This window comes from Macaca fascicularis, chromosome 11 (assembly GCF_037993035.2).
Source record: "Macaca fascicularis isolate 582-1 chromosome 11, T2T-MFA8v1.1".
In the NCBI taxonomy this organism is placed as follows: domain Eukaryota; kingdom Metazoa; phylum Chordata; class Mammalia; order Primates; family Cercopithecidae; genus Macaca; species Macaca fascicularis.
In genome coordinates this window covers 4,654,051-4,681,536 of record NC_088385.1, presented here as the reverse complement: position 1 = coordinate 4,681,536, position 27,486 = coordinate 4,654,051, and the positions used below count along the sequence as shown (strand labels likewise).

The following is a 27,486-nucleotide window of genomic DNA, read 5'->3' as shown; positions in this document are numbered from 1 at the left end:
GGCACATAGTCAACCTCAGTAAATGCTAGAGAGTGTTAATACGTAAGGTCTCTCCTCTTTGAAGAAGTCTTCTATGCCTAATACAACCCTCACAGGCTAGGATTCATACGGTATTTATAGTGTACTTGGAGGTAGGGACATAACTTTTTTTTCTTAGCATTTACTTGGTCAGTACCCTTTGGCCAAAGACCACCGGGAGCAACCCTGTAAGTTAAACAAATTAGGTTCATTACTTATGGCAGCCAGAGAGCACACACCTGCTGAGGAACTATGGGGTGTCCCGGTAGGAGGGTGCAAGAAAGAACTTTTTGTAGGATTTGGGCTTTGGGGATTTGGGGGAGGGTCCGAGGAGTTAGGATTTCACTCTCATTGGATGCTGTCAGAAAGCAGGGGCAATTCTATAATTTGGCATGTTCATAATCATAAATCTTATCTACAGAGAGGAAAGTGTAGCTGAGGAGAAGCTGTAATTAGCAGAACAGAAGCAGTGGTTCATCTGGCTGAGAGAAGTGGTGTTTGGTGTCCTGTGGGTGGCACAGTGACCTTATTTTTGTCTGTTCATAGACACAATTATGAAATGACCTTGTTTTGTCTCATTTTGTTGTGGTCTTAGAATAACCTTGTCAGAGGTTGGTTTTCTGTGAGATAGTTTAGGTTCATCAGAATAACATGCCTTAGCTGTGAGTACCAGGCCAGTTTCTAAATGTCAGAGACTGCTCTTTTTGTTCTTAACTTGTCTAACTTTTGTTTGGGCTACTTTTCTTCCTCCTGGGAAATTGTAAGAGAATGCATTTACTCATTCAACAAACCGCCAAGTGAGTACCTGTACTCCATACCAGGCACGATCCTAAATACAGGACACAGTAGTGAAAATGCTGCCTTCAAGGTTCTCAAAGTCTTGGATAAAACTATGTTTCAATTAACTGTTTTGCTAGTTTAAATGCCTTCTTATTCCAACTTGTATCTGGATACTTCCAATGATTAGGAAATCCTACATTTTGTAGACAGTTCTGAATGCTAGAAAATTGGTTCTTACGTTGATCTATAATTTCTTTTTTCTTTTTTCTTTTCTTTTTTTTTTTTAGAAACGGAGTCTCGCTCTGTCACCCAGGCTGGAGTGCAGTGCCGCGATCTCGGCTCACTGCAAGCTCCGCCTCCTGGGTTCACGCCATTCTCCTGCCTCAGCCTCCCGAGTAGCTGGGACTACAGGCGCCTGCCACCATGCCCAGCTAATTTTTTTGTATTTTTAGTAGAGACGGGGTTTCACCATGTTAGCCAGGATGGTCTCGATCTCCTGACCCCATGATCCGCCTGCTTCAGTCTCCCAGAGTGCTGGGATTACAGGCGTGAGCCACCGCACCTGGCCTTGAGCTACAATTTCTTTCCTTGTATATTCCACTGCTTGGGTGTATGTCTGTACATTAAAGACACTGAGAACGAGTTCCCTGCATATTCTCTAGCTGTTTACGTAGTCGACCCATGGGTGATGTAGGTGAACTCTGGATTTTCATGATTCAGTGCTATGCTGACTGCTCTTACATTCTTCTCAAAAGAATATTTTAATTCAAGACACAATTTAACATTGATTCCATTTTCTACATGGCCTTAGCGTTTAGGCCTATTTTGTCCGACTGAAGGACAGACTACATTATCAGGGCTTTTCTAATCAAAGTGTTACGTAGGCGGTTAGGTGCTACTGCGCGTGAGAACAGCAGACGCTAGGTGGCAGCATCTTGCCTCGGAACTGGCACAGCAAACTGGGAGCTGAGTTCATAGCTGCGTTTTAGAGAGCAGAGTCAAAGGACCTTCCAGAAGTTACCTAGTCCCTGCCACCAGGTGGGACAACCCCTGGTCAAATCCACCTGCATAGGTATTTATCCCGTTTATAATAACTGCTAGGAAAAGTGTGCATCTTCCCAATAGGAACCTAGTCTAATATTTTAGAATTTTGCCTGGTGAAAATTCTTCCCAAATAACCATACCACATACTGTCATCTAATCTGTTTTCCTTCTTTCCTCAGATGAAATCACATTAATTTAAGTTGATTTAGAAAAAGATCGTTGGCCGTTTTCTGAGGCCGTACACACAAAGACCATTACCAGTGAGTTCCCTGTCAACCTTACTTCTTCAGCCCACCCGTCCCCACCTTGCCAGAACGATTCTTCATCCCCTAACGTTTTTCTGACTATACTCCCCAGCTGCTTCTTTACCTCCGGCAGTGCCTCCTGGCCGTGTTCTCCATCGTGCTTAAGTTATGGAGCCCCTAAGTTTTGCCTTCCTTCTTGGCACAAATTAAAGCTCAGGTTCTTAACATTGTAAAGTTAACACCTCAGAACACAATATGCCCTCTGAGCTATGATATTCTATGCTCTTTTTAAAAAAATGTGTGTCAGAAAAGATGGGCCATAAACTTAGCTTCAAATTGAAACAGAGGACTATCAACTCCAGATGTTTCTGAAATCCGTCTCTCAAAGTCTTAGGAGTTGAACTGGTATACCACAAATATTTTAAAGGTATAGTTTTTATACTCTTCCTACAAAATTGAGGTGAGCCCAAATAATTTGTGACTGTGAAAGACAAGAACTGAATGCCTGCGATCATGTTTCCATGTCAGAACCAGGCAGAGACCCCAGGCAGTGTAGTTCCCAGTCTAGTGATCTATCTTCCAATGTAATCGTGTTGGGCTATCGCCATATATACAAGATCTTAACACTGATATTGTTCACTTAAAGAATTTTTGTAGCAAGAGAGGAGCATCGTAAAAGGTCTGTGTCAGGATTTTGTGTTTGAAAAGCAATGTGTTCTAATAAAAAACAGGTTTTAGAGTCAGGTGATCCTAGCAACAGACCCAGATTTGCTACTTTCTAGCCATGTAGCCTTGGAGAAGTTGACTAGCTTCTCAGAACTGCAGTTTAATGCTCTTATGAGAATTACCTGAGGCTGTGTGAGTATATGGAGCACTTAGCACAATGTGTGACATATGCTAGTTGCTCAAGACTTAGATACAATAATCAGTGCTGGCTGTCCTGTTCCAGGAGAAGGGCCTCTGTGGGGCCATTCCTAGTGCCATGTAACGGAAGTGAAAAAGGACAAACCCCTGATAGTCTGGGAGAAGTCATGCTGCAGTGGCATGGTGTCAGATCTCACCCTGTTCTTTGCTTCTCAAGAAACGTAAGTAAGGAACTTGGCATGCAGGGGAGAAAAAACAAGCCACAGAAAGGCCAGGCAACATAAATGAGAACAGATCTGTGATTTTGAGTTCTTAATGTCCATTTCCCTTGGCTTCCAGGCATATCTGTTTCTCATCCCTTCCAGAAAACCGTGAGTGGGCCAAGGGGGTGGACAGGGTTATGGATAAGGATAGTATGATTTTGTATGTCTCTTATATTTTCATTGCCAATTTCAACAGAAGCAGCAATAGTCACCTGATCCTTTTATAATATCTAGACTGTCATGGATTTAGTGTATATTTTCAAACGCAAGGAAAATAAAATATATCTCCATTTTGGATTAATGACAGGGAAAATGGTTCAGAAGTTGATGACAGTACTGATGGTGGGTGCTGCAATAGAATTGGATAAATTTGAAGTATTGTGGATGGAAATAATGAAAACAAAGGAAACATTCATTATCCATTAATTCACTCTCATTTCTGGAAGGAAGGAAGAAAGAGAGGAAGAAAGCCTTAGTTTTGTTATTATGTGGTTGCAGGTATTAAAACTACCAAATGAATCTTAAAATTAGAAGTTTTTAATTGTTGATTTAGTCATTAAATATTTATTTACTATCCACTATGTGCCAGCAGTTATATGTCAGGCCCTGTGCTGCATTAACATCAAAGATGAACAAGGTGTAGTCCTTACCTTCCAGAAGCTCTCGGCCTACTGAGGAGACAGTTATGTAATCAAACAGATAATTCCTTGTGCTAAGTGCTGGTCAGAGACATGAATTCCCTATCATGGGAAATGCAAAAAGCCAAGGGATCAGATATTCCTGGAGAGTAGGGTAGGTGTAACCTACGGGTAATAAGGCAACATTTTACCCTAATCTTGCAGGAAAAGACCATGTGACAGAAGTGTAAAAGGACAATCCAATCCCAACAAATCACGGGCCAATGTGTAGAGCTAGGAAAGGGCTCTATGTGTCTAAGTAGTGTGTGCAGCAGCAACACATGGTCACGTGGGGAAAGCAGGGAGTGGGAATGGAACAGAATAATTTGGGGAGACAAAAAAACCCGTTGAGCCTGGTTGGAAAGGGATTTGTATTTTAAGTTAAGGAGTTTGGGTTTTGTTTGAGGACCTGACCAAAGTTTTTAAGAAGTTGGGGCACAGTTTGTAAGTCTGGGTACGCAGAGGTGTCATCAGTGGAGATGAAATGTGGAAGACAGCACGTGATTGGAGAGTGTGGTGGGCACTGCTCCTTTTTCCTGGAGTAGTGGTGGCAACCTGTTCTTCTCCCCTGCTTCAACTTGTGTATGTGAACCTAAGAAGAGCTGCTTTCCACCCCTGCCCCTGCTCCCACCTTTTAGAATACAGAACGCTATCTCCTTATCTATAGTGATTGTTCTAGGGGTGCATACCAGATGCAAGCTAGTTCAGTCATAGTGTCTCGTACTCTACCCTGGTCCACAGTGTTTGGCCTAAGTATGGATGTGTGACCCAGTCTGACCCCTTCCCTGGTATTGTTGAATTTTGAATAGTCACTAAGGGAAAGCTGATGATGGATCTGGGAAGTTGCAACTCTAGAGATGCTAGTGGTTTTGTCTTTTGTATGTGTAAGAAGCTGGTATTCAGTAGGGAAAACTGAAACTAACAGACAGAAGCAAATATGAGAGATAGAAGGAGAGTTCTGGTGGCCTTTTGGTTTCTGATTTCAAGCATCCTGAAGCTGGCTTAATTCCTGCCATGGTGTGGTTAACATAAGCTAATAAATTACTCTTTTTGCCTTTGCTGGCTAGTGTTTCGGACACACCCATTAGTCCTGACTAATGATAACAGGAAGATAATTAACTCGGATTTTGATATATTACGTTTGTGAAGACTTCTCTAGATGGTAAGGAGCTCAAGAGAAAAGTCAGGGCTAGAAATACAGATGTAAAAGCCACCTGGAGATCAGCAATTGTTAAAGCTGTAGAAGTGGCTGAGTTGACCCAGGTAAGTGTGGAAAGTGTTGAGAGGCCAAGGATGGAACCTTGAAGAATGCTAACATCCAAGAATATGCAGAGGAGGAGGAACCAGCTGTTTCTAACTCACACCATTTCTGATTTTAGCCAGCCCTTCCAATCTTACAGTCCTCAGTGGGAAGAAGGTAGTCTATTAAAATTCATTATGGCTTTTGGACTTTTTTTTTTTTAACTGCTCTAGGCCACATCTGAAATCTGCCTTATATAGCTCTCAATCATTATAGTAAATATAAGTTTCTCCAACATATTCCTTCCTGTATTTGAAATCTAAGATCTTATAACCTAATGTCTTCTTTTCAGTATTAAATCCCTCCATTCTTTCAGCCATCCCTCGTCTGATAAATTGTCAGATTGTATTGATGTCTTTTAAATGTCTGTCCATGTTGCTTATGAAGGGTGACATCTGGAACACATACTGTATTTGAGCTGTAATGTGACTGTCACAGAGTACAGTGGAACTAATGTGTCTTCCTGATATTAACCTCATACTGGTTGCACTATTGAGGAATATTGCACTTGTCACTAACAAAAAAATTACAGATTTTTTTTTTCTAAAAATTTCTAGAAGCCCAGAAAAACAGAATCTATAATTATATGATTGAGGTTTTGAACTTAAAGGCCTTTACAGTTGTCCCTGTTCAATTATTTCTTACACAAAAGGGTAATTTCCGTAGCCTAATATATGTGTAAATAATTAGAAGCAACATATCTGGCCAAAAATAGGGTAATGTTAAATATAAACACAAGATGGAATATCATATGTCTGTGAAAATGATCTTTCTGAAGAATATTTAATGACATGAGAAAGTGCTTAGTGTATAATGTTAAGGAAGATGCAGGGTTTAAACCATATGTAATAAATTGTAAAAGTCCTTTCACCGGGAAAGGGACTGTGACTCAGAGGTAAGAGAAGCAACGTCCCTGTTAAATTTTTTCTTATTGGTATTAACCCGTTATTCCAGCTTCAAAAAAGCTTTTTTTATCTTAATTCTATTACCCAGCTATTAGTCATCCCTCTCTCATTTGTCCAAAGCTATCCAAAAATTGGTCTACCAAATAGGACATAAAGTGTTTATACTATTGGGCAAGTATAGAGGTCTGCAGTAAATATCCATAGATGCACTTGAGTTTTGGGTTACAGTAACCATACCTGGATATATTATTTAATCACTAGATTAGTCTTTAGCAGGATATTATTAGAAAATACATTCAGACTGAAAGGCGTCTTTTTGTTTTGTTTTGAGACGGAGTCTTGCTCTGTTGCCCAGGCTGGAGTGCAGTGGCCGGATCTCAGGTCACTGCAAGCTCCGCCTCCCAGGTTCACGCCATTCTCCTGCCTCAGCCTCCCGAGTAGCTGGGACTACAGGCACCCGCCACCGCACCCAGCTAGTTTTTTGTATTTTTTAGTAGAGACGGGGTTTCACCGTGTTAGCCAGGATGGTTTCGATCTCCTGACCTCGTGATCCGCCCGTCTCGGCCTCCCAAAGTGCTGGGATTACAGGCTTGAGCCACCGCGCCCGGCCTGAAAGGCGTCTTAAAAGATCATTTCCTCCCATCTCTACACCTCTATTGAGGTTTGGTATTATACTTTTTTAGGAAGAACATTGTCCTAGTTTGGGCTACTGTAGCAGAATACCACAGACTGGGCAGCTTAAACAAACATTTCTCACAGACCTGGAGGCTGGGAAGTCCAAGATCAAGGTGCCTGCAGATGTGATTGCCTCCCAAAAGTTTCACCTCCAAATACTGTCACATGGGGGATAAGATTTCAACATATGAATTTGAGGGCATTTAGTCTGTAGCAAATGCTATTGCCCAAGATTCCCATCAGTTGCCAAAAGTCAAAAGTCCTGAATTCATTGTGTACTTTGGTATATGATTTTGACCAAGACACTTAGCCAACATTCTTGCTTTCCCTGTCAGCAAAATGGGATTTGCTGTATGTGAAGGTCCCCATGTCAATCTGGTCTGAGGAGACAAGCTACAATACAAACAAAAATGGGATTTGCTGTATGTGAAGGTAGATTAGAACAAAGGTCTTTTTTCTTAAAGCTTAAGTGCATGGAAAGAACCTCTGATGGAAATCGAGGAGTACTGACAGCTCAGTGTGGAAAATAAGAGAGAAAAGCAAAAAAGGAAGGTGGAAATTCTGACAAGGAAATTAAGATGCATGTCCATGGAGGTTTTTTGTTTTGATGATAGCAAAAGGATATATTTACATCCTATGTAAATATTGTTTGTGCTTAACAAAAATCTAGTTTCCTTTCATAGAGTTCTTAAAGGACAGAAAATATATATCTGTCTGAACACCATTTAGACAGGTAAATGATGAATGAGTTACCTCTGAATACCTCTTGAAAGCTGGTGTCTGTCAAATGTTGAACTTCTGGGAGAGAAGTATAACAAAATACAAGGAAGCTTAATGGTCAATATTTGCAAATAACAAAGTACTCCTTAGATTGGAAGTTACTACCTCAGCAATGGGCAATATTACCCCCCAAATAGTAAGAACTTTGTGGTTTAATATTACTACAATTTGAGGCATATTATGTAAATGATTTAAGATGTGATAAATTGTTTCCAGATTTTTACCCAGTGCTATGGTTTGAATGTTTCTGTCCCCTCCAAAATTCACATCTTGGAAACTTTATCATCAGCACAACCATTGGGAGGTAGGACCTTTTGGAAGGTGTTTAGGATTAACACTGCTATAAAAAACACTCTAGGTAGTGGGTTTGCTCTCTCTTGTTCTACCTTCTATGTGAGGACACAGCAAGAAGGCCTTTACCAGATGCTGGCACCTTGATCTTAGAGTTTCTAGCTTCTAGAACTGTGAGAGAACTGTCAGGTTTCGGGGTTTTTTTGTTTTTCTTTTTTGCTTTTTTTTTTTTTAATAGCAGCACAAAACAGGCTAAGAAACTCAGGATTTGTTTTAATCAGGTACTTTAAGATGCAAGACACAGAGTTTGAAAGAAGTTTTCTTTCTTATACTTAAGAGGAAGGTCCATGCCATGCCATGCCATGCAGGGCCACGTGGGGGAAGTATCAGGGTCAGTCAGGAGGCAGAAGGAGGAGAGAGGGGAAAGCATGGCCCAGAGCATTTATTGTGGTTTTCCAGGGAAGTAATGGATGAGACAAGGAAGGCAAATATGAGCAAGTTTGGGGGTTGGATAGTAGTTTTGGTAATTTCAGCAGTCCTGGGTTATAAAGGTGGTCTCTGGTTGTTTGATACCTGGTCCTGTGGTGATTTAGGGCAGGGGAAATACTGATTTGCTGTATGAGAGTTAGATAAAGTTGTGGTTGGAGATAGGGCCTTTGGATTGGTTGGTGTGCATATGAAAGACACCCTCAGCAGAGTCCTTTGCTATCCAGGAATTAGCCAGCCCTGGGAGGGCCAGTCTGTCCTTGGCCAACAGGGCACTGTAAAATATAGAAAATAAAAAGTATGATTAATATAAATACATAAATGTAGCTCTTTAAATAACTGACAAAATGAGATCAAATTAGTTAGGACTGAACTAAAATACAGTCTTTATTTCTCTCTTTACTCCTCATTTTGCTGCCTGATTCTCCCTAAGAAGATGACTGTCTGGATAGGGCACAAATTTCCCTTGTTCTCTACAACTGAAGTTTTGAGATTAACTTCTGTGGGTGGATGAACACTTTAGTGACAAAGTGTTCCCCAGGATGCATCATAGTCTATTTACTGTCCTTGGGAGAAAATCACTGATCGCCTTGCAGCTGCCTACCCCAGCATCTTGTACGTGGCCAAAGGCAACTTGCACAGTCCTCTGTGTCACCACATTCCCACAGGAACCCATTTGCCAGGAAAATGAAATACAGTGTCTGCATCTTTTGTTTTTTCAGTCAGCCCACAATGGATAATGAATCCAGACCTCAAGGGCAGTGTAATGATAGTATCCAACCCCTGAGAGGGTGATTATGCAGAAGGTGGGGGCAGCTGCTCTCCATTTTCTTTGAGAACAGACAAGAGGAATTGGATTTAAACCATGGCACAAGATGTGTCAGTTAGACATTAGAAAGAATTGCCTGTCACAGTTCGAGGCATGGAATTGGTGACCAGGGACAGCTATGAAACTGCTTTCCTTGGGGACCTTTTATGAAGGAAAGACTGGTAGATGGATGGGGCCACCTGCCAGGGTAGGTGTGACACAGAAACTACCTTTGTGATCTCCCTCCAGGAGTACATGTGCTTGTCCTGAGAACCACTCTCTCATAAGTCTTAGCACAAGATGGGTTTGTACCTTATCTGCCCTGCTAGACTCTAGCAGTCTTTAGGCAATGACTAGCATGGTGCCTTGCACATAGTTGACGTTCGAGAAAGTTTTTTGTGTGTGTGAGAATGAATTAAGATGATACTTATCTTTGAAATACCTCAATTCCTCACCTTCCTCTTTTCTACCCTCTTTTTTTTATTCAGCACCCTTTCTATCCCAGGTGATCCCCAAAGTCTCTTCCAACTCAGAAATTTTAGTAGTCTAGGTTTGCTTATGTTGTTAGTATACCATTTTTACCTTTCTTTAGAAACATAGGTTTTATGAGTCACATATGAATGTGAATTTCTTAATAACAGAATAATGATTTCTAATTATATACATTATTTTAATTAACACAGTTCAGTGGACTGGGCATCATGAACTCAAGTTTGCTTTAAATAAGCAGTATAAAGCCAAGACTGTGACCTGTCCAAGCTTAAATAGCTAAGAAGGATGTAAACTCACATCTGTCTGACCCAAAGCCCAGCACCTAAACACAGTGGGTTTTCTCACTCAGGAAAATACAAAATTTAAAAAAGATTCTAAGGAGAGCCCAGAGACAATAGTATCCAAAAAGAGAATAGCAGGCAAGCCCTGTTACTGGAATGAGTGAGACGAAAACTGGACTCCATGAGGACCTGAAAACCTCAGCTACATGTAAGATCAGCCCTGGCATCCCAGCTGCTTAGTCCTACCTACCTCTAGCCCAACTACTGCTTAGTGCCTACACAAAGCAGACAGTTCCCCAGGTTGTCTGTTAGAGTGAGGAGGTTGTCAGGTGCCAGAATCTATGGAGGCACTTAGGGCCTGGATATCTGAGCTTATGTTACTGCTTTGCAACCTGGGGAGTCTAGCGTTTCATCCATCTGCAGAGTTAATTTTCATCCCTCCCTTTTTGGCCTCTGAACCACTGGAAATAGGATCTCTCTGTCAACAGTGCCTTTGACTGTTTATTTTCCACTTCTCCAGTTGCATTTTATTCTCAGCTTGGATCATTAACCCACTGTGTGGAAATTTTGATCAGACTTGGATCCTAGAGGACCAGTGCTGTGGTGTGTTTAGCTGCTGTTTAGTAATAGCAAATACTTAAACCTGTAATGCACATTGCCCATGGGCTGTCTGCATTGAGTTGTTTTTCTACCAAATGTGTTCATCTGCCCAGACTCCTTTTAAAGAAAGTAATAAATTCCCTCCCTGCAATTATAGTGTAATTCACTGGGAAAGTGTGGTTTAATTTGTGCATCATTTTCTTGGATCAAATAAATCACCCTAAAGCTATCTTCAGTTGAAGTTTTGTTATTACAAAGCCCGAGAAGATCGTCCAATTATCATTTAGAGTGGTTATCAGCCTGTTCTACAGTGGGGAGCTGAAAAGGAAATACAGGTTTATTTTCAGTGGCCCTTATCTTGGTGTTCAACCACTGCCATCCTCCATGCTTAAAGAGGGCAGGCAGAGCTGGAACTTGGAACTCTCATTTTGAAAGGATGACAGACTCTAGGGAATACACCCACTAGACTTTTAAATTCTTTGAGGATGAGACCTATGCTTGACATTTGTATTCAAGGTAGCATGGCGTAATGATTAGCAATATAGACTCTGAAGCCAGACAGCCTGGGTTTCACTCCTGCCTGTATGGCACTAGCTGGCTGTGTGACCTCTCAATACTTCAGTTTCCTCATCAGTAAAAGTACCTATCTCTTAGAGCTGTTGTGATGATGAAGTGAGTTAACATATGTAGAGGGCACAGGATGGACCCTGGGCTCTAATAAGTACTGTATATCTAACTGTATAGTCTGGCACTGAGTAGGCTTAATAAATGTCTGGGAATGAATAGCAGCATTCCATCATTCACCTGTAATAATTTCTTCCTGGTATCATTACTACTAGATCAACAAGGTAGGGATAAATTTCTGGAGGAAAAAAACGTTGTAGATAGTTGGAATGATTGACCAAGGAGGGAGTGAAATATTCTGGGGGAGGTTCTCATGACCACATTGACTCTCCTCAGTCAGGGATTCTCGTGTATAGTCCTGCATATTAACAAGGAGTTGGAGGCCTCTAGAGAGGAAGTGTCACTGCAAATTCTTCCAACAAGAGAAAACAGTTGTCCTCTGCTCACGTAGATCATAGATCATAGCACGTAGATTTGCAGTGTGCTACTCTATCTTGTAAATATGCCACTGAGTTCCACTAGGGGCACAGCTAAGTTTCTGCTGATTTTTTTAGCACTGAGATTGACATATCCTGAGCTAATGAATATGCAAAACCTTTCCAGTACGTTTGCTAGCTTCATCCACTTCTAGGCAGTCTTCTAGCTGAGTCTCCCGAGTATGATTCCTGGCCTCTATTGCATTTTTACCTCCTGGTGCCTACTTCTTACACCATCAACGCCGCCTCTCCCCATCCTCCGTTGTCCTCTTGTATGTGACCCCCAAGCCTTTGGCTAAGAATAATTCAGCCATTCCCAATACTTAGAAATCATAGAAAACATGAGTGTGGTCTGGCAGAGGAGCATTGTCTGGTTGTCTTGTAAACGTTACAGATGTGGCAGATCCATTTGGCTTTACTGTGTCTTTAATATATATGTTTGTGTGCATGTATACATGTGCACATACACACATACATCCAGTTACACATCCATGCATTTAAAAATATGGTGTTTGTACTCACATGGCCCTAAGCTGTAAAATATCTTGCTTTTCCTACTACTCAAGGCTTTTTGCTTCCTGTGTTCCTTCTACTTTTCCATAATTGTAATCTCAGAACATTCACATGACACCAAATGTTAGGTGTAGTTCAATGCCTAGAAGTCAGAGCAAGAAAAGGAGAGATTTGCCCCCATTTCATAGTTTCCTAGCATGAGAACATTTATATTGTCCCTTATACGCAAGTATACGTAAGTCTTCCTTGCATTCCCCACTGTCTAGATCCAAGGTCTTCGGAGAGAGGTGCTGCTTCTCAACTCTGTATCCCCACCTTCTCTAATAGTGCGCCGCACACAGTTTTGTTAGATGAAGTAGGAATGCTTATTTACTCGATTGTGTGTGTGTGTGTGTGTGTGTATATGTGTTTGTTTGCAAAGAGCAGAAAAAGGAGTTTATTGTAGGACTACATTAGAACTGGAGCTGGAAAAAAATATCAGGATTTCAGCAGTTTTTAAGATACCTGCCCTCTTTCTCTCCCTTTGGAACTATCTAACATGACAAATTTTCTCATCTCTGCATATCTGCCCATCTTTCCTTTGGTACTCACTGATCCATTCCCTCTGTATTCCCCAACCTAAATTCTGACTGCTTAATGTAGAATCCTCCTACATTTACTGGACAACATCCTTCTTGTTGGGCTGCCTCATGGGTTGAAGCCCAGTCTATGATTGAGCTACCTTGGGTCAGATGCATATTCCAGTCTAATCAGTAACCACTGCTGCCCAAAAAGACTGCCTGGCCTTGCTATTTTGAAGGATGGGGTTGGTGGGGAGCTGTGGGAAGTGCAGTTAGAGGGATCAATAGATGATGCAGGAACATTATAATTCATGGCAGAGTGTCCCTGAAAACGGTGCTAGTACACTGTAGCAAAGAAACAAAAGGACTCCTAACTACTGGGTGATTGTTACCAAGCCCTTCACGTATATTAACTAATTTAACCTTTTTTTTTTTTTTTTTTTTGGTCGGGGTCGGAGGCAGGTGTGTGGAGTCTCACTCTGTCGCCCAGGCTGGAGTGCAATGGCGCGATCTCGGCTCACTGCAACCTCCACCTCCTGGGTTCACGTGATTCTCATCTCAGCCTTCTGAGTAGCTGGGATTACAGGCGCCTGCCATCACACCCAGCTAATTTTTTGTATTTTTAGTACAGACAGGGTTTCGCCATGTGGGCCAGGCTGGTCTTGAACTCTCAACCTCAGGTGATCCACCCACCTCAGCCTCCCAAAGTGCTGGGATGACAGGTGTGAGCCACTGCACCTGGCCTTAATTTAACTTTTTATGATGTAATACTAGTCTTGTCAGATGTAGCAAATAAAAATACAGGAAGGATACCCGTACAATATTTAGGATATACTTAAGAAATTATTTGTGATTTATCTGAAATTCAAATTTAACTGGGTATATTCTAGCCACTCTATCTCCATTTTACAGATGAGGACACTGAGGCAACTCACCTCACCCCAGGGCACATAGCTAGGAATTGGCAAAGCCAATTTGGCTTTAGTACCCTGTACTATCCACTGTGCTATTCTGCTGCTTTTAAATCTATGTTAATGGCAAGCATGCGCGTGCACACACACACACACATACACACACACAACTCCTTTACTGTCACCATCTTTCAAAAATAAGAATCAAAGACCAAAGTGTCCTTAGATGTTGTGTCAGAGTTTAAGCAAGGGACAGAAATCACAGCAGAAATTTGGACAGGGAAAATTTAATATAAAGAATTGGGTTTTTTTTTTTTTTTTTTTTTTTTTTTTGAGACGGAGTCTTGCTCTGTTGCCCAGGCTGGAGTGCAGTGGTGCGATCTGGGCTCACTGCAAGCTCCGCCTCCCAGGTTCATGCCATTCTCCTGCCTCAGCCTTCTGAGTAGCTGGGACTACAGGCGCCCGCCACCACGCCTGGCCAATTTTTCTTGCATTTTTAGTAGAGACGGGGTTTCACCGTGTTAGCCAGGATGGTCTCGATCTCCTGACCTCGTGATCCGCCCGTCTCGGCCTCCCAAAGTGCTGGGATTACAGGCGTGAGCCACCGCGCCTGGCCAAGAATTGTTGACTACATAAGTTCTGTTAATTACTAAAAGGGGAAAAGGAGCTCTAAGGAGCAGCGAGGCAGCTGCAGAAAGTGGCTACTGCATCGAAGACTAACGGACAAATGAACAAGGAAGGAACTTAACAAACTAATAGAAAAGGTCCCTGCAAGGCTGGATTCAGACCTCTGAGGAGAGTTCCTGGTTGTTACAGGAACTTGTTGCCTGTAGTCCTGGTGCCAAGGAAGCTTGCTGAAGGGCACCCGCTGTTGAACTGCGTAGGGCAGCCTGCCCCTGCTGTAAATCCTGACCGGGATAGTCGCATGCCGATCTGCCTGCCACTGCATGGAAAACAGAAAACTAGATGAAGAAGAAAAAGGCCTCCGTCACCCGGCCGTGCATCGTTCCTTCCACACTCCTTGTTGTCAAAGCCTAACGTGGAGCCAGCTGGCAAAGGAGAAGTATGGCCTGTAGAGTTCAGTCCCACTACTACAAAGCAGGATGAAGAAACTGGGCTTGGAGCTGAAACATAATAAATTACTAACTGGTACAGATGAAAGTACATTTTTCAACCCAAGGATAGAAGGAAACCCCAAGCATCATCACACAAAAGGAAGACAGATTGGCTAAAAGAGGCATTTAAATTAAAAACAAACAAAAAACAAAAAAACCCAAAACTCTGGGCACAGCGGCTGACACCTGTAATCGCAGCACTTTGGGAGGCCGGGTGGGCAGATCACGAGGTCAGGAGATCGAGACCACCCTGGCTAACACGGTGAAACCCCGTCTCTACTGAAAATACAAAAAAATTAGCTGGGCGTAGTGGCGGGCGCCTGTAGTCCCAGCTACTCGGGAGGCTGAGGCAGGAGAATGGCGTGAACCCGGGAGGCGGGGCTTGCAGTGAGCCGAGATCACACCACTGCTCTCCAGCCTGGGCGACAGAGCCAGACTCCGTCTCAAACAAAACAAAACAAAACTGAAGGTTTACAGGGACACATCTCTTGGAGTAGAGCAGTCTGCGTCCAAGGTATTGGATAAGCAAGACAAGGTGTTATAAAGCCTATTGTGTAAATATATACAGAAGACTGAGAGGTTTTCAACCGAATAAATAAATGCCCGGTACAGCGTTAATGTAGCTGCGAAATTCATCCTGTAAGAAGTTGAGTCAAAAAAAAAAAAAAAAAAAAAGACAGCAACCAGCCGTGAAGGGATAAGTCACCCTTTAGGGAGCATCCTTAGTTACTACTTTCAAAAGGATAGTGATAAACATTTACGATGTAAAATAGCATCTACTCCCTGAACTCTTGACATTTCTGGAGCATCTAAGACTGACGTTTTTGAGGCAAGTGCAGAGATTCAATGAACTGTGAAGACCCCATTCACTGCCAGAGGGAATAATTCTAAGAGGACGATTAATAGAGACAGTTTTTCTGATGTGAAGAATAAGTCAGACATCAGGTCTGTTACTTTTCGTTGTGAGACAGTAGCCATTCTATACAGTCAGCAGTTACTTATTTTTCTATAGAACCCTGACTTTCCTGCCTTCATAGCAGCTTCTCTAATTGCAAAGTATCCTCTCTGATTTGCTCTCTAGACAATCAGGTCTGTCCTGCAAACTGCTGACTCTCAGCCTTGCTGGGCGAATTGAACACATCACTCTTTGGAATATTGATGTTGTCAAGGTTAGTTCAAGGGGCACTCTTCTTTTTATTGGAAGCGTGTTTCACCCTCCTGCCTCCCCTATCAATGATGTCTCTCAGTATTTATGGAACACCTGCCCCCCACCCTGCACCTGTTCTGCATCGATTGAGTGAAAGCCCAGACCATTCTGCAGGCATGAAAAGAACTCCTATCTACAGCCCAGAGCTTTGCATTCATCCTCTTATTTAAATTTGAGATCAGGGCTACATCTTACTCCTAAATATCTTAAGTATCTTAGTATCTTTAGAGATTTTTAAGTATCTTTGTATGCTTTAGAGATTTTTATGTTTCTAATACTTCCTTGAGAGTCCATACAGTCGATTGATTAAAACCATGGGCCAGACTTCCTGCTTTCAGATCACCAGGTGATATGGTTTGGATATTTGTCCCCTCCAAATCTCATGTTGAAATGTAATCCCCAGTGTTGGAGGTGGGGCCTGGTGGGAGGTGTTTGGGTCAGGGGAGTGGATTCCTCAAGAATAGCTTGGTGCCCACCCCGTGGTAATGAGTGAGTTTTCACTCTATCAGTTCATGTGAGAGCTAGTTATTTAAAAGAGCCTGGCATCTCTCTTGCTTCCTCTTTTGCTCTATGACATACTGGCTCCCCCTTGCCTTCTGCTGTGACTGTAAGCTTCCATTTTGATGGGCTCTAATGAGAATTAGTGTGCACATGAGAGACCTAGAATAGGATCAACTGCTTTGGCAGTTGTCCTCCTGTATCACAGAACTAGAAGACATCAGACAACAGGCAGTATAGGACCTCGATCCCTTGAAAGATGAGAAACAAACTAGGTGAGCCCTATGATTTTCTCAGCTTACTGACTGGAGGCAGTTTATAGACTGCAGTGCAGGGCAAGGGAATCCAAAGGGAGCCAAGAGACATTTGCAGGCTGGGATTTAGAAAGAGCGAGGAGGGAATTATCTCTCAACAGTGGCCCTTTTAGGGACCCAACAAAACCTACAAATACCCAGTACTGAAAGCTGACAGCAAGATTTTTGCCAGGACTCTTGATGATGGATGGTTTTATTTCAAAGAAAGGAAGATGTTAACACAAAGAGAAGTTTGCAGACAGGCATTTAGAAGGAGCTAGGAATGGAATTCTGTCACACCAGTGGGTCGTTTAGAGACCCATCAAAACCAACAAATATCTGGCCTGAAAGCTGACAGTAAGCTTTGTGCCAGAATTCTACACACATGCGCACACACGTACACACACACACACACTGTTAGAACTAATAAATTTAATAACGTTGCAGGATACAAAATCAGCAAACAAAAAGTTGCACCTTAGAAAAATGAGCTTTTCTAAAAAGAAGCTAAGAAAACAACTCATTTATAAAAACATCAAAAAGAATAACATACTTAGGAAAAAACTAAGGAAGTGAAATCATTATACACTGAAAACTGTAAAACACCGATGAAAGGAATTAAAGGAGATTACAAATAAATGGAAAGGCATCATGTGTTCATGGATCGGAGGACTTAATATTGTTAAAATGTCCACAGTACCCAAAGCAATGTACAGATTAAATACAATGCTTGTCAAAATGCCAGTGGGTTTTTTTTTCTTTTTTTTACAAAAATATAAAAAACAACCCCCAAGTTCACTTGGAGTTGCAAAGTACCCTGAATAGCCAAAACAATCTTGAGAAAGAAACAAAGTGGGGGGACATCATACTTTCTGGTTTCAAAATATATCAGAAAGCTACATTAATTAGAACAGTATGCTATTGGCATAAAGACAGACATGTAGACTAATGGAACAGAACAGAGAGGCCAGCATAAACCCAAACATATACAGTCAACTAATCTTTGACAAGGGTGCCAAGAATATACAATGGGGAAAGGATAGTCACTTCAACAAATGGTGTTGGGAAAACTGAATATCCACATGCAAGAAAATAAATTGGGTTGCTACCTTACACCACACAAAAAAATCAACTCAAAAAGGGATTAAAAACTTAAACATAAGACCTGAAACTTTATAGAAGAAAACATAGGGTGAAAGTTTTATGACATTCATCTTGGCAATGATTCTTTTATTTATATGTATGTGTGTGTGTGTGTGTGTGTATGTGTGTGTGTACACACTTTAAGTTCTGGGGTACATGTACAGAATGTGCAGGTTTGTTACATAGGCATACACATGGTGGTTTTATGACCCATCAACCATCATCTACATTAGGTATTTCTCGTAATGCTATCTCTCCCCTAGTCCCCCACCCCCCGACAAGCCCCAGTGTGTGATGTTCCCCTCCCTGTGTCCATGTGTTGTTATTGTTCAACCCCCACTTATAAGTGAGAACATATGGTGTTGGTTTTATGTTCTTGTGTTAGTTTGCTGAGAATGATGGTTTCCAGTACCATCCATGTCCCTGCAAAAGGACATAAACTCATCCTTTTTTATGGCTGCATAGTATTCCATGGTGTATATGTGCCACATTTTCTTTATCCAGTCTATCATTGATGGGCATTTGGGTTGGTTCCAAGTCTTTGCTATTGTGAACAGTGCCACAGTAAACATAGGTGTGCATGTGTCTTTACAGTAGAATGATTTATAATTCTTTGGGTCTATACCCAGTAATGGGATTGCTGGGTCAAATGGTATTTCTAGTTCTAGGTCCTTGAGGAATCACCACACTGTCTTCCACAATGGTTGAACTAATTTACACTCCCACCAACAGTGTAAAAGCGTTCCTATTTCTCCACATCATCCCCAGCATCTGTTGTTTCCTGACTTTTTAATGATCGCCATTCTAACTGGTGTGAGATGGTATCTCATTGTGGTTTTGATTTGCATTTCTCTAATGGTCAGTGATGATGAACTTTTTTTCATATATTTATTGGCTGCATAAATGTCTTCTTTTGAGAAGTGTCTGTTCATATACTTCGCCCACTTTTTGGTGGGGTTGTTTGTTTTTTTCTTGTAAATTTGTATAAAGATTTGTTTTCCTGTAAAGTTCTTTGTAGATTCTGGAGGCATTGATGGAACATATCTCAAAATAATAAGAGCTATTTATGACAAACCCCCAGCCAATATTATACTGAATGGGCAAAAACTGGAAGTATTTCCTTTGAAACCAGCAGAAGGCAAGGATGCCCTCTCTCACCATTCCTATTCAACATAGTACTGGAAGTTCTGGCCAGGGCAATCAGTCAAGAGAAAAAAATAAAGGGTATTCTATTAGGAAAAGAGGAAGGCAAATTGTCCCTGTTTGCAGATGACATGATTGTGTTTTAGAAAACCCCATCATCTTAGACCAAAATCTCCTTAAGCTGGTAAGCAACTTCAGCAAAGTCTCAGGATACAAAATCAATGTGCAAAAATCACAAGCATTCCTATACACCAATAACAGACAAACAGAGAGCCAAACCATGAGTGAACTGCCATTCACCATTGCTACTAAGAGAATAAAATATCTAGGAATCCAATTACAAGGGATGTGAAGGACCTCTTCAAGGAGACCTACAACCACTGCTCAAGGAAATAAGAAAGGACACAAACAGATGGAAACAACATTCCATGCTCATGGATTGGAAGAATCAATATCATCAAAATGGCCATACTGCCCAAAGTAATTTATAGATTCCATGCTATCCTGATCAAGCTACCATTGACTTTCTTCACAGAATTGGAAAAAACTACTTTAAATTTCATATAGAACCAAAAAGCCCGCATAGCCAAGACAATCCTAAGCAAAAAGAACAAAGCTGGAGGCATCTTGCTACCTGACTTCAAACTATAATGGTACTGGTACCAAAATAGGTATATAGACCAATGGAACAGAACAGAGGCCTCAGAAATAACGCCACACATCTACCACCTGATCTTTGATGAACCTGACATAAACAAGCAATGGGGAAATGATTCCCTATTTGATAAATGGTGTTGGGAAAACTGGCTAGCCACATGCGGAAAGCTGAAACTGGATCCCTTCCTTACACCTTATACAAAAATTAATTCAAGATGGATTAAAGACTTAAATGTAAGACCTAAAACTATAAAAACCCTAGAAGAAAACCTAGGCAATGCCATTGAGGACATAGGCATGGGCAAAGACTTCATGACTAAAACACCAAAAGCAATGGCAACAAAAGCCAAAATAGACAAATCGGATCTGACTAAACTAAAGAACTTCTGCACAGCAAAAGAAACTGTTACCAGAGTGAACAGGCAACCTACAGAATGGGAGAAAATTTTTGCAATCTATCCATCTGGCAATGATTTCTTGAATATAGCATCAAAAGCACAGGTAACAAAAGCAAAAATAGGCAAGTTGGACTACATCAAACTAAAAAGCCTCTGTACAGCAAGGAAACAAAGTGAAAAGGCAGCCTATGGCATGGGAGAACATATTTGCAAATAACTTATGTGGTAAGTGGTTAATATCCAAAAATATAAGGAACTCCTTTAACTCAAGAACAAAACAAGTAACAAAAAGTAGGCAAAGGAATTGAATAGAAATTTCTCCAAAAAGACCTACAAATGACCAACAAGTATATGAAAAGATGTTTAACAGCACTAATCATCAGGGAAATGCAAATCAAAATCACAATGAGATATTACTATACACTTGTTAGGATGACTATTATCAAAAACAAAAAGATAAGTGTTGGTGAAGATGTGGAGATGCTGGGACCCTTATACACTATTGTTGGGAATGTAAAATAGTGCAGCCACTATGAAAACAGTATAGAGGTTCCTCAAAAAAATAAATCTATAAATAACATATGATCCAGCATTCCCACTTCTGGGTATTTACCAAAAGAATTGAAATCTGGGTCTCAGATATATTAACACTCTCATGTTCAATAGCTAAAGTGTGGAAACAACCTAAATGTCCATTGACAGATGAGTGGATAAAGAAATGTGCTATATACATACAATGGAATATTATTCAGCCATAAAAAAGGAGAACATCCTACCATCTGTGACAATGTTAATGGACCTTGAAGAAATTATGCTCAGTGAAATGAAGCATAGTCACAGGAAGACAACTACTACATGATAATTCATATATAAGGTGTATAAAAGAAACACATGGGAGCAGAGAGTAGAATAGTGGTTGCCAAGGGCTGGGGGAGGGGAAATGGAGAGTTGCAATTCAGTGAGCATAAAATTTCAGTTATGCAAGTTGGTTAAGTTTGAAAGATCTTCACAACATTGCAGCTATAGTTAACAATACTGTATCGTGCATTTAAAATCGGTTAAGAGGGTAGATCTTTTTTTTTTTTTTTTTTTTTTTTTTTTTTTTTTTTTTTTTTTTTGAGACGGAGTCTCGCTCTGTCGCCCAGACTGGAGTGCAGTGGCGCGATCTCGGCTCACTGCAAGCTCCGCCTCCCGGGTTCACGCCATTCTCCAGCCTCAGCCTCCGGAGTAGCTGGGACTACAGGCGCCCGCCACCACGCCCGGCTAATTTCTTTTTGTATTTTTAGTAGAGACGGGGTTTCACCGTGTTAGCCAGGATGGTCTCGATCTCCTGACCTCGTGATCCGCCTGCCTCGGCCTCCCAAAGTGCTGGGATTACAGGCTTGAGCCACCGCGCCCGGCCAAGAGGGTAGATCTTACGTTAAGTGTTCTTACCTAAAAAAAGTCTTTTTCAGATGATTAAAAATCAAAAAGAACCCATTGCCAGTACACCTGGACTAAAATAAATCTTCATTTAAATTCCTCAGGCAAAAGGAAAGTGAGGAAAGGGATAGGAAATGGAAATCTGAATCTATAAAAAGAAGTGAAGAATGCCAAAGATGGAAGTCATGGGGACTAAAAAAGATATCTTTTCTCGGCCGGGCGCGGTGGCTTACGCCTGTAATCCCAGCACTTTGGGAGGACGAGGCGGGCAGATCACGAGGTCAGAAGATCGAGACCATCCCGGCTAACACGGTGAAACCCCGTCTCTACTAAAAATACAAAAAAATTAGCCAGGCGTGGTGGCGGGCGCCTGTACTGCCAGCTGCTGGGGAGGCTGAGGCAGGAGAATGGCGTGAACCCGGGAGGCGGAGCTTGCAGTGAGCCGAGATCGCACCACTGCACTCCAGCCTGGGCGACAGAGCGAGACTCCATCTCAAAAAAAAAAAAAAAAAAAGGTATTATTAAAGACTACTGACTGTTTAAAGCAAAAATAAAAACAATGTACCATGAAGTTTATAAAATATGTAGCAGTAAAATATATGACAACAATAACACAGAGGACAGAAGGCATGGATGTAAGTATAGTGTTGTATGTTTCTTGTGTTACAGAGGAAGAGGAATGATACTATGGGAAGGTAGACTGTGAAAAACTAAAGATAGATACTGTAAACCCTAGAGCAACTCCTTAAAAGAAAGAGAAATAATTAATAATCGAATGATGGAAATAAAATGGAATTATAAAAAATATTCAATTAACTCAAAGGCTAGAAAAGAGCAAAAAGGGAGCAAAGAATAGATGGGACAGAGAAACTGGAAGTAAGATGGCAAATTTAAACTAAGGAATCCAATTAAAAGCCAGAAATTGTAAGATTGGATTAAATAAAGCAAGCCTCAACTATATGCTATATTCAAGAAACTCTACATATACCATATATATGAAACCATATATATACATATATATGTATATATGATTTATTGAATGATACTGATAGGTTAAAAATGGTGGAAAAAGAAATACCACACAAACAGTTATTAAAAGAAAGCTAGAATGGCTATATTCATAAGAGACAATGTAGATTAAAAACCAGGACTATTAGCAGAGATAAAGAGGGACATTTTATAGTGATAAAGGGGTGAATTCATCAAGAAGACAAAAGAATGCAATACATGAAGCAATATTTGATAAAACTGAAGGGAGAAATAGGCACATACACAATTAGAGTTGGAAACCTCATTATTCTCCCCAATAACTGATGAATCAAATAGAAAAAAACCATAGTGCAATAGAAGACTCAAAGAACGCTATCAACCAGCATAACCTCATTGATATTTATAGAACATTCCATAGAGCAAGAGCATAATACACATTTTATTCATGTCTTCATAGAACATGCACCAAGACAGACCATATACCAGGCCGTAAAATTAGTTGCAATACATTTAAAATATTGAAATCATATAGAATATGTTATTTGTCTACAACAGAAATAATAACAAATATATCCAGAAAATCCCCAAATAGTTGGAAATTATCACATTGCTAAATAACTCATGGTCAATAAGAAAATGTAAAAATTATTTGAATGGAATTAAAATGAAAATGCACATGTTAAAATCTGTGAGATGCAAGCCGGGCATGGTGATGGGTTTCTATAGTCCTAGCTACTCAGGAGACTGAGGCGGGAAGATCACCTGGGCCCAGGAGTTTGAGTTCAGTCCGGGCAACATAGTGAGAACCTGTCCCCCCGGCAAAAAGAAGAAAAAAAATCATTTTAAGATGCAGCTAAAACACTGCTTAGAGAAAAATTTGTTGCCTTAAATGATCATAATAGAAAATAAAAAATACTTTGGCCGGCTGTGGTTGCTCACGCCTGTAATCCCAGCACTTTGGGAGACTGAGGCAGCTGGATCACCTGAGGCCAGGAGTTCAAGACCAGCCTGGCCAACATGGTGAAACCCTGTCTGTACTAAAAACACAAAAAAATTAGCTAGGCATGGTGGCGCACATGCCTGTAATCCCAGCTACTCAGGAGGCTGAGGCAGGAAAATTGCTTGAACCTGGGAGGCAGAGGCTGCAGTGAGCCGAGATCGTACCATTGCACTCCAGCCTGGGCAACAAGAGGAAAACTCTGTCTCAAAAAGAAAAAGAAAGAAAGGGAAAGAAAAAATATTTTAAGTTAATAATCTTATTTTTCACCTTACAAAATCACAAAAAGAAGAGCAAATTAAACCTGAAGTAAGCAGAAGGAAGGAAATAATAAAAATAAGAGTCTAAGCCAAAGATGCAGGAAACAGAAAAGCAGTAGAGAAGAACCAATGAAGCCAAGAGCAGATTTGCTAAATCAATCAATAAAATTGATGTGCCTCTAGGTAGCCTGATATGGTAAAGGGAGAGAAGACACGAAGTACCAATGTCAGGAGTGAAAAAGGGGATATCACTGCAGATTCTATAGACATTAAAAAAAAAATCAGGATATATTATGAACAATTTTATGCCAATACATTTGACAAATAAAATGAAAAATTCCTTGAAAATCACAAACTAAAAAAGCCCAAACAAGAATAAATAAACTGAAGAGCCCTATATCTATTTAAAATTTCAAATCTGGGCCAGGTACGGTGGCTCACGCCTGTAATCCCAGCACTTTGGGAGACCGAGGTGGGCAGATCACTTGAGGTCAGGAGTTCAAGGCCAGCCTGGCCAACATGGTGAAACTCTGTCTCTACTAAAAATACAAAAAAAATTTTAGCTGTGTATGGTGGCGGGCGCCTGTAATCCCAGCTACTTGGGAGGCTGAGGCAGGAGAATCACTTGAACCCAGGAGGTGGAGGTTTCAGTGAGTTGAGATCGCGCCACTGCACTCCAGCCTGGTGACAGAGCAAGACTCCATCTCAAAAAAAAAAAAAAAAAAAAAAAAAATCAAATCTGTAATTTAAAACCTACCAACAAACTTCAGACCCAAATGACCACTAGTGAACTCTATCAAATTTTTAGGGAAGAATTAATACTGATTCTACATATGTTTTTATAAAGTAGAAGAGAAATGATGCGTTCTAACACATTTTATGAATCCAACATTTTCCCAATACCCAAACCAGAGAGAATTATTACTGGAAATTTATCAGTGTCCTGTATCAGTCTATTCTCACAATGCTATAAAGAACTATCTAAGACTAGTAATTTATAAATAAGGGAGATGTAATGGGCTCATGGTTCTGCAGGCTGTACAGGAGGCCTGTCTGGGGAGGCCTCAGGAAACTTACAGTCACGTTTGAAGGTGAAGGGGAAGCAAGCACATTTCACATGGATGGCAGGAGTGAGAGAGAGAGAGAAGGGGGAGGAGCTACACACTTTCAAACAGCCAAATCTCGTGAGAACTCTATCACAAGACAGCCCTTGGGGGATGGTACTAAACCATTAGAAACCACCCTGATGATCCAGTTACCTCCCACTAGGACCCACGTCCAACACTGGGGATCACAGTTCAGTATGAGGTTTGAGTGGGGACACAGAGCCAAACCATATCAGTCCCTTATGATGATAGATGTAAAAATCATTGACAAAAATATTAGCAAATTAAGTCCAGCAATGTATAAAAAGAATAGACTTCATGACAAAGGGGTTTATTTCAGGAGTGCAATATTAATTTAACTTTTGAAAATCAAGTAATGTAATTCACCACACTAATAAACAAAAAGACAAACTATGTGATCATCTCAATAAATGAAGAAAAAGCATTAGAAAAAAAACTCATTCATGGTAAAAACTCTTTGCCAACTTGGAACAGAGTGGAACTTTTTCAAGCTAAATAAATGGAATCTTTGAGGAACCAACAACTAACATCATACTTATTAGTGAAAACTGTATGCTTTCCCCTTACGATTGGAAAGAAGTCAAAAATGTCTGTTCCCTCCCCTTCTACTCAGCATTATACTGGGGGTTCTTGGCAGTGCGGTAAATAAGAAAAATAAAAGGAAATAATGGAAAGGAAGAAGTAAGATGGTCTTTACAGTCATCGTGATCTTGTCTGTAGAAAATCTTAAGGACCTATGAAAAAGTGAATAGAACTAATCAAGAGTTTTTAAAGATTGCACAATATAAAGCCAATATACAAAAAAAAAATTGTATTTCTATATACCAGCAACAAATAATTAGAAATTTAAATAACACAATATCATTTACAATAGTGTTGAACAACATGAAATACTGAGGAATAAGTTTACTAGCCTTAGCAACATGGTGAAAAATACAATAACTACAAAAATTAGATGGGTGTGGTGGCATGTGCTTGTAATCCCAGCTACTCAGGAGGCTGAGGTGAGAGGATCACTTGGGCCCAGGAGGCAGAGGTTGCAGTGAGCCGAGATCGCCACTGCACTCCAGCCTAGATGAGACAGCAAGACTCTGATTAAAAAAAAAAAAGGAATAAGTTTACCAAGATATGTGTAAGACCTTTACGTGAAAAACTCTATGCTTATGAATCGTAAGACTCAATATTGTTAAGATGTCAGTTGTCCTCAAATTGTTCTATAGAATCACATAATAACAAGCTGATTCTTACATTATATGGAAACTCAAAGTTCTTAGAACAGACAAGACAGTGTTGAAAGAGAAGAATATTTAGATGGGTTTATGCTGCTTGTTTTCAAGACATTAAAAACTACAGTAATCAAGACAATATCATATTGGAATAAAGATGGACAAGCAAATTGAGAAATAGATTCTTACATATGGAGTCGATTTGGGTCAAAGATGTCAGTTCAATGGGAGAAGTCACAGTCTTTTTTTTTTTTTTTTTGAGACGGAGTCTCACCCTGTTGCCCAGGCAGGAGTGCAGTGGCGTGATCTCAGCTCACTGCAAGCTCCGCTTCCTGGTTTCACGCCATTCTCCTGCCTCAGCCTCTGGAGTAGCTGGGACTACAGGCGCCCGCCACCGCACTCAGGTAATTTTTTGTATTTTTAGTAGAGACGGGGTTTCACCATGTTAGCCAGGATGGTCTCAATCTTCTGACCTTGTGATCCGCCCGCCTCGGCCTCCCAAAGTGCTGGGATTACAGACGTGAGCCACCGCGCCCCGCCCGTGATAGTCTTTTAAGCAAATAGTATTGGAACAATTGGATAGCCATATAGAAAAAAATGAACTTTAGCCCTTATGTCACACTATTCATTAAAAACACACACACACACACAAAATAGATGATATACCCAAACATAGAGCTAAAATTATAAAACTCTAAAATAAACTTTGGGAGAAAAATTTTATGAACTTGGAGTAGGCAAAAATTTCACGGATATGACACAAAAAGTACAAACCCAAAGTACTGTTGAATTAAACTATTAAAATTTAAAACTTTTGTTCTTCAAAAGACAGTGCAAAAGAAAATAAAAATGCAGTTATAGTCCAGGTAAGGGGATTGGCAAAATACGTATCTGATAAAGGACTTGTATCCAGAATATGAAAAGGACTCTTACAACTCAGTAAGAAAAATGACCTGATTTTTTTTTTTTTTTTTTTTTGAGACAGAGTCTTGCACTGTTGCCTGGGCTGGAGTGCAGTGGAGTGATCTCGGCTCACTGCACCTTCTGCCTCTCAGGTTCAAGCGATTCTCCTGCCTTGGCCTCCTGAGTAGCTGGGATTACAGGTGCGTGCCACCATGCCCAACTAATTTTTTGTATTTTTAGTAGAGATGCAATTTCACCATGTTGGCCAGGCTGGTCTTGAACTCCTGACCTCGTGATTTACCCTCCTCGGCCTCCCAAAGTGCTGGGATTATAGGCATGAGCCACTGCGCCCAGCCCACCTGATTTTTTTAAGTGCAAATGATCTAAACAGATACTTAGCAAAGAAAATATATGGATGACAAATAGGCACATGAAAAGATGCTCAACATTATTTAGTTTTTAGAGAAATGCAAATTAAAGCTGCAGTGAGATGCCATTACATACCCACTGGAAT

General features: G+C 40.7%; 1 protein-coding gene across 2 annotated transcripts in view; it reads left to right on the top strand.

Moving 5' to 3' along the window:
• PARP11 (poly(ADP-ribose) polymerase family member 11) overlaps positions 1 to 27,486 on the top strand; it is a 131,976-nt gene that overhangs the window by 58,038 nt on the left and 46,452 nt on the right. Inside the window, exon 7 of one of the 2 annotated variants that reach the window (XM_074005838.1) lies at positions 26,332 to 26,672. The exons of the other annotated variant lie outside the window; for it this stretch is intronic. Coding sequence (XP_073861939.1) covers positions 26,332 to 26,518 — 187 coding nt within the window. The 3' untranslated portion in view covers positions 26,519 to 26,672. Of the gene's footprint in view, positions 1 to 26,331; positions 26,673 to 27,486 lie in introns of those variants that run through there. 2 annotated transcript variants of the gene reach the window in all.